We start from the raw sequence: 13,773 nt of genomic DNA, 5'->3' as shown, positions 1-13,773 counted from the left end.
CTCCAGATGAGTTATTCCTCATCTATTCCTGCTGTAAGAAAAATTGACTCCCATCAAAGGAGTGGATTTAAAGCAGGTGGTGGCATCCAAGGTGTGTTTAGAGGGAAAGTCATAAGGCAGAAATAATTCAGACTGCAGGGAAGAATTACCAGAGTGAAATACTGAGAAGTGTATGAAATAATCTCCTTGGGGAGTGATGGCAGCAGCATCTCCTGGAGCATTTGCAAGTGGCCTGGCAAAACATGAGAGGTTATGTTATTCTGGTGGGGAGAAGGAGGTTCTGCCTCCTGGCTGGGGTGAGCCTGGAACTCACAGGACTAATTTCTGTCGGGATTGGGCCTTTGGGGCTTTTTAATTTTTTTTCTTTTGGCTGTAACTATGTGCTCTGCTCTCTCCTCTTCCTATAAACACACATCTCACTGAGCCCTGTTCCTGTTTCCACAGCCTGGAGAAGCACATGCTGTCACACAGTGAGGAGAGGGAGTACAAGTGTGACCAGTGCCCCAAAGCTTTTAACTGGAAGTCCAACTTGATACGTCACCAAATGTCACACGACAGCGGGAAGCACTACGAGTGTGAGAACTGTGCCAAGGTACAGTGAATTTTTAGGCTGCCTGGCACTTCTTGTGCTGCTGGATGCAGGGGAGCCTGGGAGTGGGGGTGCCCCAGGCTGGGATGCAGGAGGGCATAGGGCTTCTGCTGTGCTCCAGATGGTTTCTCAAGGGTTTTCATGTCTGCTTTGAAAATATGTTCTTTTTCTTTCCCTTTTGATTTGGAAATGGCTGTGGAGTCTGAAATGGGCACTGATGCAGGATGCTCAGCATTCTTGAGCTCAGGGCTTGGCTTCTTGAAAGGATTGGGGGGGTGTAAGAGGGTCAGTGAGGGGCAAGAACCCCCAGGGAAACACAAGGCAGAGGACTCCCTAGGCTGTGTGTCAGCTGCTGGGTACAGAAACTTCAGGACACTACTGCAATATAAATAAAAAATAAGCAATAGCAATGCACTCCAGGTGCACTGAGTACAACTCTCATCTCTAAAGCATCTCCATCACATCCCAGCACTGGGCTTGCTGTGGGGATTATTTGTATAGTATGTGGTACCCTGCATTTGCTTGGCCCTTTTTCATGAGGACTTTTGGGTAGATTTGCTGCAATATTGGGAATTTCATATTGAGCTGACACTTATAAGATGTAACCAAGCCCTGGTTTCTAGCTCTGAGTTGTGTACAGGATTATTACTTGTTGTCACACACTCAGGTATCAGTATAAAGTATTTCTATTGCAGTAACACTTAGAGGTTTTGAGCAGCCACATTTTCACTCATTTCCCATGAAAACCGTGACCTCAAATGTGCAATTTCAAACAGCAAAGTCAAATGTTTCTGCTGCAAAGGGGTTAACAGACCCACACAATACTTGGGTGATCCTGGGAAACTGAGGCCCCTTCCTGCAGGCACAGCTCCCATTGCTGTCCATTAGCAAGGGTTTTAACCTTAGAATGCTCCCAGAAATAGCTCCAAGGCTTGAATTTGAAAAGACTCTTGTAATAACTGCCTTCTTCCACAGTCAAGTTTCTTGGTTAATCAGTACTCATTTCCTAGCAGGTTTTCACGGACCCCAGCAACCTTCAGAGGCACATTCGTTCCCAGCATGTGGGGGCTCGTGCTCACGCTTGTCCAGAGTGTGGCAAAACCTTTGCCACTTCTTCAGGCCTCAAACAGCATAAACACATCCACAGCAGTGTCAAACCTTTTATATGTAAGTCTTCAACTAAACGTCTTTGATTAAGTGTTGTTTCTCTTGCCGTGAAGCAGCGCAGCCTGGAAGCAGGAGGTTGTGTCCTGCTCCCTTTGAATTCCCCAGCCGTGTCACAAGGGCTGTGACTCACTGAATGAGTTCTGGGTAATTTGTGGTCCAATGCAAGGAGTTATTTTCATGTGATTTTCCTTTTCAGACAGACACTGTGTGCTGTGTAAATGTGCCTGTTGTCGCGGGGATGGTTTTCCATGCACAGATGCAAAGTGAGGAGTGGGATTTAGCCAGAAGGAGCCATGCCAGGCTTGGTGGCTGCAGCCTCATTGCTCTGCACCGTGCTGAACTGGCTGCTCTCCTCCTGCTGTAGGAGCAGATTTTGGGCTGCAGAGTCTCCACAGCAGATGCCATGACTTTTGCTGGGTTTGGAAAACAAATCTCAGAGGCAGTGAGATTCATGTTGCCACCTTCCTTGAGGCTCCTCTGCATGCCCCAAGTTTAAGGACTAAGTTGAGCTGTTAGATCTTCACTAACAGCTTCTCCAGCAATAAAGCTGGCCTGGGATGTGAGCCTAGCTCTGTACTGGGCTTAAATGGGATCCTCAGCACCTCACAGGTTGCATTTGCTGCTGAGCCAGACCCTGCTTGGGAAGGGTGCAGGTTGCTTTCCCTCCCTTTCACTGGGGAAGCAGAGGCAGAAAATATTTTAAAGTATTGTTGGTACTGCTGTTCTCCACCACAGCCTTTTCAGGCACCTGCTGTGACCATCTCCCCTACTTGTCTGCTAAACCTTTCAATCTTTTGCTGCTCTCAGCAATAATTTACTGAAATATCTGCACCACACCTGTGAAAAGCATTGGCCACAAACTAATATATTTCCTCAAGAGGAGGAGTATTGGCTTAAGCAACTCATTTGTGCAAAATCTGTAACCTGCCATTGGATTAGTAATACTTTTGTTTTGGACTCCTTCAATGAGAAAATGTATAATAGATCCAATATTAAATATCACTAATAATTTTTAAAGCTTATTGCAGATTAAATTATTAAACTTAATTAAGAAACTAACTTCTGGTTAGGTAGGGACTCCTCAGGTAGGCCTATTGCAATGTCCTACATAGAAATCTCTAAGTGGAAGCTCTCATGAATGAAATAATCTCTCAAATGCTTTTTTGTTGCTATTTTTCCTGAGAAATCAAAACAACAACTGGTATATTCGCATGTAGTGCAAGGGATGAAACCCCATGGAGCAACCTACGGATAACAGACGTGTAATTGCAGAACAAAAAGGTTTGGAGAGCACATGTTTGGTCAGCTTTGCTGAGCTGTGAGAGTGAGGTAGGGTCACCTAGAGCAGATATCTGCTTTCCACCAGAAGGCCACACACCATGATTTACTCATACCAGTCTGTTTATGGCAACTGTCTCTTATTACAGTGTGCCGCCCAAGCTTGAGTGAAAACTCACCAACACTAAGGTAATTACTCACTGCCTTCACAAATTCTCCAGCCTCCCCAAATAGAAACCACATGCCATAATAGACTGAACAGATTCTAAATAGTACTTACAGTAATTTTTTTAATAAGCAGAAAATATGCAAACTTAACTGCTGGCTAATTTGGGATTCAGAGACAATCACCGTACAGAGTGCGTAGGCACGAGATTAATTTTTTGCAATTTTTGGGGGTTTGTGTTAAACCTGGGGTCCGTAGAGCAATAAAAGCTGCAAGGAGGGGAGGCTTCTCTTACAAGTTAGTTGCTTAAAAGCATGGCAGTGAGATTTAAAGGCTGTAATAAGGTGTAACAGCAGAAATCAAACCCAGCTTCTGTTGCTTTCATGCATGGAAACAATTAAAGTTGATAACCACCCCGCATCTACTAAAGTTTAAGTCATGTGATGAAAAGGAGGCGGATCTTATAACACAAATTTATCTGAGGAGTCCTGGCTCTTGGGAGTATCCATGGAGGTGTCACAGTCAGTTTAGACACAGAGTCTCCTCCAGAGTCCCTGTGGCACTGGGTGTGCCCATCATTGATGCCTGACACGCCCAAGCTTCAGGTGACAGTCCCCAAGAGGAAGAGTACTCCAGGCAGCAAGGGCTGCCACCTGGGCACAAAATTTCTTTGCCAGCCCTAAAAATGAAATAGAATGCCTGTTGAATGCAAGAGGCACCTTGAGCAAGCAGCACCTCACTGAATGGTTTTAAATAATTTCAGTGCTCCAAAAGGTAAATTGTTGGTACAGCTGTTAACTGTTTGCTGAGATTATAATAATAAATATTTATGTATTTTAATGGTATTGCCATTATCGATTGAACTTTGTTTGAAGCTGAGATAAAATGCATTTAGTCAAATTATTAATTTGCATCTCCCTTAATAGCCTGTAAGGATATCTTAAAATTTTAAGTGCATATTTTTGCTTTTCTTCAGAGTAGAATATTTTTTATATAGAATAATATATATATATGTAGATATATTCTTGATAATATAATAATATTCTTCAACAAGAATATAATCTTGTTGACAATGGAATATATTAATGGAGAATAATAGTTTAATAATGTACCACTGTTCTTTAAGGGAAAGCTTTCCAGATTTTAGGAAGACTGAATCTGTGCCAATACCCCTCTTTTCAGTCCTTTGCCACTCCAGCCAACCTGATCAAGACCTTATCTTTATTAAAGCCATGTGAATAAGAAGCAGGACCTCAAGGCAACCTGGTAGAAGATCTAAAGTTCATAAAACATGATTTCTTTTTAATTTTACAATAGCATATCCTTGGAAATGCATGCATTTGAGATATTTCTTTTTCTGGAAACATACATATGGTCTATCCTGCTTTAGACATGGGAGAGGAGTAGATTCATAATATCCAGCTTGTGTGAACCTATGGATGCAACACTCGAGTCACCATTTGGGTCAGTTTAATTTTGGTTTCTGTGATCAGTGTGGTGGGAGCTGGGGGAAATTACTGTGTAAAGCCTCAACAGTGAAGGTAAGGGGCCTGGTTTTGTACCCTGGAGTGTGGAATAGAAATCTTATGCCTGCAATTAGGTAAAAATAGGAGAAAATTGAAGAAAAATCAGAGCAAAAATGAATGATAAATAATTCTATGTTAAAAAAAAATCTATGTTAAATGGCAAATAAATTATTTTTAAAGGGACAAAAACTACTTAACAAGAGAAAATCAAGAATTTTCAAGAAACTAGTATAGTCTCTTCTCATCCTCTTGTCTCTCTTATTTCTTTCTCTTCCATTTTTTTCCTGTCTATTTTTTGCTTGATTTTTGATTTTCTCTCTCTTCTTTCTTGCCTTTCCTTGTGAATGAAGATTTCCAGCAGGAACAGTGACTGATACACAGAAACAAACCTCCTTCCTGAATTACCACACTGCAAATTTCCTGTGTTTGGGCTCGATCCTGCACCGTTTACCCCACGAATTGTCCCGGGGATGTCAGTGTGGGATGTGAGCAGGGGAAAAACGGGTGGATGGGGCAGGATCAGGCCCGGGAACAATAGGAGCATTGTTGGTGAGATACGGAGCAGGCTGCTGAAGAGGTAAACAGTTAGGAGATGACAACAAGTGGTGGAGTTTCTCAAGGGCAGGGATTTGGAGGAGCAGGAAGGTTAGCGCGGGCCCCGGTGCGAGTGGAAGTTAGAGGACGTGATTGCAGTTCATGGGAACCAAGAGTGCAGGATGGGATACATTCAATTCAGTTTCCTCTGCAGGCTTAAAATAGAGCCATTGTAAATTATGTCAGACTGTCTCAAATCATGAAAATGATTGTTAAAAAGGCCTCGGAATACACAATGCGCATTGTTGTGCGGCTTTGATGTGTGAAAGATGAGAGTTTATGATATAACAGAAATTAAATAAAAAATAAAGCGGCCACATGCTTTCTTCTGGCTGGGAAAAAAAAAAAAAGGATTTATTGCAGGGATAACAGTGTTTGCTGATAGTGGTTGTTTTCAAACACGTCTGGAGCTGATACTGTTAGAAGCAAGGTAGTGCAGAGGTACAGACAAATTTTGGCATAATGAAAAGCACAAGGCACAGCACAGCCTTGGGGCTTGCCCGATGCTCCTGCTCATCCAAAAGGTGCCAAGAAAGGGCATAAAAAGTCACTGGGGAGCTAAGCATTGCCCTCTTCCAAACCCCGCTTCTACTTACAGACTCTTAACTGGGTTGCTGCCCCAGTTTGCTCCCTAAGGTTTGTAGCAGCCAGAAAACCAGGAGCCTGCAAAATCCTGTTTGCCTCAGTGATGTGATTGTCTCTCTAGTGTCTCACTCTGCACCACTGGGACCACTTCCAGCCTCCTGCCACTGTGGAAGGTTGCTGGAAGCTGAGCTCCAACGTGCAGAGTGTCACAGGCTAGATCAGGCCCTGACCTCAAGGCAGATCTGCTCCCCTGTGTGTTCCCAGACCTTCTCCCAGATGCTGCATTTGTGAGACTGAAATCATTCTCATCCCAGAGGTGTTTGAAAGGAAATTCATCGGGCTCTTACTGAGCATCAGACATGCAAATAAAGAGGGTTTCATTCTTAAAGGAAATTGTTGTTGAAATATGGTCTATCTTGTCATGTGCAAGAGGCAAATAAGTAATATTAAGACTAGGAAAGTTAAGATGTGGAATTTAGAGTTACAGGCACCTGTGAGCACTGTATGCATTGCATGAATAGAAATGCATTGGACATATGAGAGTACTGAGGTTTTCCAGGTTCCAGCCTGGACTTCCATGAGATTAAATTTTTCATTGTAAGTGGAAAAAAAAAAATGTTTGTTGCATTTATACTTGGAAATAGGAAATGCCTGGTTGCCTCCTCCTTCACCTCTTTCCTATTCTTGCAGAGTGAAAGCTCTGTGAGGCAGCTTCATCTCTGTCTGGTCCTGCAAATATTTATTTTAATGATTCATTTCCACATGGGAATAGTGACATAAATGGATGCCATTTGAAGACACCTGTGCTCTCGCACAGGAGCACCGTGGGTTCATGCGGGGTCACAGCACGTGGGGGGCTCTGGGGGTTAATGCAACGTGGAATAATGGTACTGAACGAGCAGCACTGTGCAGTGCAAAGAGCAAACGAGGAGAGAGTGTCTTTTAGTGATTCCAGACCTTTTCTGCTTGGTTGGAGCGGGTTTTGGTGTTGTCTTCTGACATTTGTCTGCTCGGATGCCTTGCTTTGGACAGCACAGTTGCTTTTATACATTTGTGCACCTAGATCTCTCCCTGTGGCTTCCTCATTGACATTTGGCGGGTAAAAAATGGTATTATTTGCACAACTTTGAGGGTGGGGGCAATTACCACAAAGCCTGAGATGTGTTGTTGTTGTTGTTTACATACAGGTGAGGTCTGCCATAAATCCTATACTCAGTTTTCAAACCTTTGTCGTCATAAGCGCATGCATGCTGATTGCAGAACCCAAATCAAGTGCAAAGACTGTGGACAAATGTTCAGCACTACGTCTTCCTTAAATAAACACAGGAGATTTTGTGAGGGCAAGAACCATTTTGCAGCAGGAGGATTTTTTGGCCAAGGCATTTCTCTTCCTGGAACCCCAGCTATGGATAAAACGTCCATGGTTAATATGAATCATGCAAATCCGGGCCTTGCTGACTATTTTGGAGCCAATAGGCATCCTGCTGGTCTTACCTTTCCAACAGCTCCTGGATTTTCTTTTAGCTTCCCCGGTCTGTTTCCTTCAGGCTTGTACCACAGGCCACCTTTGCTACCTACTAGTTCTCCTGTTAAAGGACTTCCAAGCGCAGATCAGACAAACAAAAGCCAAAGTCCCCTCATGACAAATCCTCAGATACTGCCAGCCACCCAGGATATTTTGAAGGCACTAAATAAACAACCATCAGTAGGGGAGAATAAGCCAGTGGAGCTTCAACCAGAAGGGTCCTCTGAAGAGAGGCCACATGAGAAACTCAGTGACCAGTCAGAGAGTAGTGACCTTGACCTTGACGATGTCAGTACCCCCAGTGGCAGTGACCTGGAAACCACCTCGGGCTCTGATCTGGAAAGTGACATTGAAAGTGAGAAAGAGAAATTTAAAGAAAATGGTAAAATGTTCAAAGACAAAGTAAGCTCTCTGCAGAGCCTGGCGTCAATAAATAATAAGAAAGACCACAGCAATCATTCCATTTTCTCACCATCCTTAGAGGAGCAGACTGCGGTGTCAGGAGCGGTGAATGATTCTATAAAGGCTATTGCTTCTATTGCTGAAAAGTACTTTGGTTCAACAGGACTTGTGGGGCTGCAAGACAAAAAAGTCGGAGCCTTACCTTACCCTTCCATGTTTCCCCTCCCGTTTTTTCCAGCATTCTCTCAATCAATGTATCCATTTCCTGATAGAGACTTGAGACCGTTACCCTTGAAAGTGGAGCCCCAATCACCCAGTGAAATTAAGAAGATCCCAAAGGGAAGCTCTGAATCTCCCTTTGACCTCACCATAAAACGTAAGGAGGAGAAGCCACTTACTCCCATCCCCTCAAAGCCAGCAGCCCCCTCTGCATCCAGCCAGGACCAGCCCCTGGATCTCAGCATGGGCAGCCGAAGCCGAGCCAGCAGCACAAGGCAAGCTGAGCCTCGGAAAAACCACGTCTTTGGAGAGAAGAAAGGAGGAGACCTCGAGCAGAGGAAAGCTTCAGAGTCCTCTTTGCAGCACGCCAGGCCCACCCCGTTCTTTATGGATCCCATATACAGGTAAAGGACCCTCTGCTGCCTTTCAGCATCCTTTGGTGCAGGCAGCCAGGTCTGCCAGGGCTGCCACCCCGTCCCCCTCCCAGTGTCCCTGGAGGTGTCATTGCACTGCCAGGGCAGGGGGCCCAGGCCACATGCTGACCTGTACATGCCTTCTCACATCCCAGCTGCTCCAAGTGAGCCACGGGACCGGCAGTGCTGCAATTAGCAAGCCCTCGTTGCCATTAGTTCAACCTGCATAGCTTTTCATGCAGAGGTTGAATATATTCTCTGAGTTGGCATCAGTATTGAATGTTTGTTTATTTGATGTCACTGGTTTGCCTGAAGTTCACTTTCTTCCTCTGGCTTCCCCTGGAGATGACAGTACCCCTTGTACTCCACTTTGCCAGCTCCTCTTGGATTCAAGAGGAGTTTTTCACAAGTACAACAGAGAAACACATTCGCCCTAAGATGTGTAAAAAGTATGGGAATTGAGAATTATTTCTGCCCTTTTTTACCATTATTTGAGTACTGGGTTGATTTCTTTGGGCATTTTGTTCATAGAAATGAAGGCACAGCATCCTTGTGTGCACAAAGCCTCAGCAGTGGGCTCCTCGGAATCATCACAGAAAATCTTGGGTTGGAAAGGGCCTTAAAGCTCAGCTCATTCCAACCCCCTGCCATGGGCAGGGACACCTTCCACTCTGCCAGGCTGTGCAGATCCCCACCCATGGCCTACCTTGTGAAATCAGTGGGAGCACTGTTGGCTTTGAAAGGTGCACAGTGTCAGTGAGCTGAGATTTTTAAAACCAGTGGTAAAATCCAGACCTTCTGGTGTTTCCCAGCAGAACTGAGATGGATGTCACTGGCATGTGAATTTCACCTGCATCCTGTGTGTGTCAGCCTCCCTTTGCCCTTTCTGCATTTATATCTCTAACAAGTCAAAATCATGCATCTAAATTAGTTTAGAGAAATATTAGCCATAAAAATATTCGTCTGTAATATAAATGACTGATTTTACAGCCTCTTGTTATAAAAAAAGGATACTGCCACGTAAATTATGTTTATTTATTACTTTATCTGAAAAAGAAATGCTGTGGGCAAAGTTTTTGGAGAGTGCTGGTGCATAAGACAAGAAGTCTGCATTATGAAGAAACAGGATATGATGGTATTTAGTGAGATGGTTTTATTCATGCCAGATTGATATCTGTGTTGGACCATAAGTTTTCTTTGCGTCATATTCACTTAAAATGCCTGAAGCAGCGGAAATCATGATCTGTGTTTTATGGCCCTGCATTACCAACTAATTAAATTGCATTGCAAACTCCCCTGCCCAGGGCAGAGGGGTTGGAACAAGATGATCTTTAGGGTCCCTTCCAACCCTAACCATTCTGTGAGCCTACATTTCTATGATTTTAATGAAATCTGTACAAATTCTGGCAGCACAGCATGAGGCCAGTTATTACTGAGCCTTCCTTTGCCATGAGTTACCTCTACACATGGACAACATGATTCATCCAGGAAACCATGCACATCAGTACCAGAAAAAGCAAAATCCTCAAATTCCCATGCTGTTTCCAAATCGTCCACGCTGGGTTTTGCTGCCATGAGTGAATTGCAGGATTTGTTGCTGGCACAAATCAGATTCAGTGTGTTCCTGCAAGCCCACCTTTCTTGCCCTGCTTGGCCTTGGCTGTGCACAGGGGAGGTTCCCAGGGTGGTGGCTGTGATGTCGTGTGTGGACAGATGGCAAGGGACCCATTGCTCAAGGCTCTGTTGCCTTGAATTCCTCTCCTCTTAGTGCTGAGCGTACTCAGTTGCCTAATTTCTGTATAAAAGTTTTTGGTAGTTAGTCATTGGTTCCTATTATAATGGTTATCAACATTTTGAAATGGGACTATTCCCTATATAAATGGTATAATCTACTTTAGAGGTGATTCCCAGCCCCACCCTGGCAGTAATGAGCTATGTGTGGGAATCAAGACTTGAATCCTCCCTTATCTTTTACTGTTATCTCCTAGAAACAAATTGCTTGACGTGTAATTGCCTGTTTTAAGCCTGAGTAGCTGTATGATTATTAATATCTGAGACTGATTCATCACAAGCAAATCTAATTTTAACATTTACAGAGTAGAAAAAAGAAAGCTAACTGACCCACTGGAAGCTTTAAAAGAGAAATACTTGAGACCTTCCCCGGGATTCTTGTTTCATCCTCAAGTAAGTATTTTGGGAATTTTGATGTTGTAAACAAGCCTGTTGATGCTTCAAAGCAGGTGCAGAGAAATGAATGCAGTCTTAGTCATTTTTGGATTTCCTAAAACACACAGTTTTTGCTGGACCATTGTGGTGGAAAAGCATAAGCATTGTTCTGAGCTTCTTGATGTTTTGCAGATGAAACAACATGTTTTGATTGTAGAGGAAGCCAGATTCGAACTGAGTGTGTCTTTTAGAACCATTTTCCTCCAAAACCATAACGTAGCTACCAACATTTGCAGCCACTCGTGTCTTCAGCACCCTCCTGTGCTCTGAGCAAGGAGAGTCAGTATTGACTACGAGGAGTTAGTGCAGATTCACAGTAAGGCCAGAAAAGCTGAACATCCCACTTCAAAAGGGATTATATTTTGTTTAAGGACTCTCATAAAAGAGAGAAAAGTTTCCACCTGTTGTTTGCAAGCCTCATAGTGCAAACACTCCATGGTTTCTTTGGTAGCTGCTGTGGGCTGCAACGTGTGCAGTGTGTGTAGGATCCCTGCTCCTCCAGTCCTGAAGGGAGATTTTATGACTACAATCCTGGATGAAAAACATTTAGAAGGGTGTCCCAAAACAGTTTAACAACTGTGATGTGTATGTGGCATAGGAAGAGGATCTGTGTGCAAACTACACGTTGCTTTTCTTCACCAGCACTGCGCCCTCATTTTGTCTTCCTCCTCCTTGTTCAAGTAGATTTTGCTAAAAATCTCGATTCAGTCTTACACCTGCAATAAAATCCTCTGTGGTATTTACAGATTTGAACTCCTTGCTGACTGTGGGCTGTTTCAACTTAGTAATGACACCCTCTACACATCCTCTATTTTAAGCATGCAACCATGAGCTGCCGTCTCTGGTTCAGGTTCCTCTGAATCCTGGGCAAAACAGCCCAATTACCACTTGATTTTTTTTTTTTCCCAATGAAGTCCTAAGTTATGTCCTAACTTGCATGGAATATGTTCTGAAACATGGCACTTCTGCAGAGCTGGGAGGACCAGCTGATAGCATATATGGCTGCAGATGCTCAGCACCCCTTTCCAATTTCAATGTCTGAACAAAGCGTTGGATTGTGAATGAAAGTATTTAGTAGTATTTACATGCCATGAGTATTTTTGGCATTATGTAAGTATTTATAAGCATTAAATAAGAATTTAAGATGTATTAAAATCATTGAGAATTTATGTGCAAGGTTTAATAGCAGCTTAACACCTCCCGCTGAGTTACCTTAAATAAGGTAAATCTGCCCAAGTGGCAAAACAAGTGAAAATTCCCCTCTAGTAGCAGATAGTGCTAATGCACAAAGGACCTCAATCTGCTTTTTGTCCCTGCTGTGAAACACGCTGGTTCCTCCCCATCAAGTCAATGATTCTGTTAGAGCAGCTAAGGAGCTGTAAATTATGAGTAAATTATTTAAATGAGGGCATTTTAGATGCTGCATTGATGGGAAAAGCAGGATTATTTTGCTTAGTACTCTCTAGCTGTTCAGACGCTGTAACTCAGAGTGGTTCAGTGATGTTGGGTTTGGGGGTTCTGAAGGTGTTGCTGCAGGTTGGACTGATGCCAGTGCTAGGTGGGCTGGTCAGTGGGTGGGAAAGGGGCTACTGGGGTAAAATTCACTGTTTGGAGTTTGGTTGTGGTGGGCAGGAAAAGAGTTGGATATACTTTTATGGAGTTGGATATTCTTTTATGTATTCTTTTATGGAGTTGGATATTCTTTTGTGTGACTGAGTTATCTGGGGAGCTGGGAGTCAGACGAGGATATGTGGGTGAAATGGAGAAATTGGGCATTTCCCTGTTAATGGGAATGATGTCAGGCTTCCACCCTCTGTGTTTTGTCCCAGGGAGTTGTTGAATCTCTTGTTGGTGCCCGAGGAAGGTCCCAGTGCTGTCACCAAGGCTGGCAGTGTGAGGAGGAGGTGTCAGGTGCCACCTGAGCCAGCCCAGGTGGGGCAGAGCCAGCCCCCAGGGGCAGGAGGGAGGGCTGGCTCTGCAGAACCCCCTCCTCCACATTTCTCCCTGTGCAACAGAATAAAAAGTCCATGGCAAAGCCTGGCTTTGGTCTTAGCCCTTACCTGAGTGAGAGGGATGATGTCTGTAACTTGGTGTGAGCTGGATCGATACAGAGGTCAGGAGTGTAACGGGCACTAAGGAACGTTGTAAAAGAAAACCAAACCACCAGCACATGTCCTGTCAAAAAAGTAAATGTCAAAATGCTTTCTTGCAAACTTTAATGGAACAGAAAGGAGCCTCCTGTTTGCAAAGGCAGAATCTGGCTTGGTATTTATAGAGGGCTGGGGAACGGCTTCCAGAAAAGCTGTTTTTCCTTTATAGTCCTGTTCACCCCTGTAAAAGTACAGGTGGGGAGTGCTCCACGAGTTTTCATTTTCTGCTGGCAGGATTTAAAATATTTACAAACTGATTGTTCATGTCCTAAAAGCTGGTTTTGTTGTTGAATTTATTCCTGAAAACTGCCATCTCAGGGACCAAGAATTTATTGTTTCTTAACTAGATGATATGACAGCAAACAGATGGATCTTTCAAATAGGTTTCTGAAATAGAACTTACAGACATAAACCCTGAAGTCTGTATCCTGTTCCTGGCTGGACAAAATTCCTCCCTGTGCCCAAAAGCTATGAAAATTAGATAATTTAGTGGCATTCCACAATAATTTGCCATTAGAAGGATTGTAATTTTTAAGAAGAGAACACCCCTGTCCAATAAATCATTCATAAAAAGCATTTTAATTAATATCTTTAAATAAAATCTTAATAAGTACATTGATTGCAATAAGGATTCCAATGCAGGAATAATGTGTTGTTTTTGTTTCAATTTTGCTCCCAGTTCCAATTGCCTGATCAAAGAATTTGGGTAAGTTCATTGCTTATATTTTTAATTTAATCACTGTGAAATAAATTGCATAAGAAAAATATAATATGAAAGATAACTTACCTCTCAATTATGGAGCATGCCACTCTTTCCTACAGGGTCTTACAGCTGAGCAGATAAATATGCTCTTATGAAAAATTGGCTTTATTTTTATGTACCTGATCCTGCTGGTTTTGTTTGGTGAAGGCAATGGGAGCTTTACCTGAGTG

At 43.4% G+C, this 13,773-nt stretch overlaps 1 protein-coding gene across 4 annotated transcripts in view; it reads left to right on the top strand.

Moving 5' to 3' along the window:
• The window catches only part of MECOM (MDS1 and EVI1 complex locus), a 47,493-nt gene that overhangs the window by 15,050 nt on the left and 18,670 nt on the right, over positions 1 to 13,773 (top strand). The window contains exons 4-8 of one of the 4 annotated variants that reach the window (XM_053986705.1): positions 445 to 592; positions 1,600 to 1,756; positions 7,093 to 8,455; positions 10,561 to 10,648; positions 13,520 to 13,546. In XM_053986705.1, coding sequence (XP_053842680.1) covers positions 445 to 592; positions 1,600 to 1,756; positions 7,093 to 8,455; positions 10,561 to 10,648; positions 13,520 to 13,546 — 1,783 coding nt within the window. The remainder of the gene's footprint in view (positions 1 to 444; positions 593 to 1,599; positions 1,757 to 7,092; positions 8,456 to 10,560; positions 10,649 to 13,519; positions 13,547 to 13,773) is intronic. The other 3 variants (XM_053986706.1, XM_053986708.1, XM_053986707.1) reach the window with 3 other exon arrangements.

This window comes from Vidua macroura, chromosome 10, assembly GCF_024509145.1.
Source record: "Vidua macroura isolate BioBank_ID:100142 chromosome 10, ASM2450914v1, whole genome shotgun sequence".
In the NCBI taxonomy this organism is placed as follows: domain Eukaryota; kingdom Metazoa; phylum Chordata; class Aves; order Passeriformes; family Viduidae; genus Vidua; species Vidua macroura.
The sequence above is the reverse complement of the archived record's forward strand: the minus strand, read 5'-3'. Positions and strand labels throughout refer to the sequence as shown.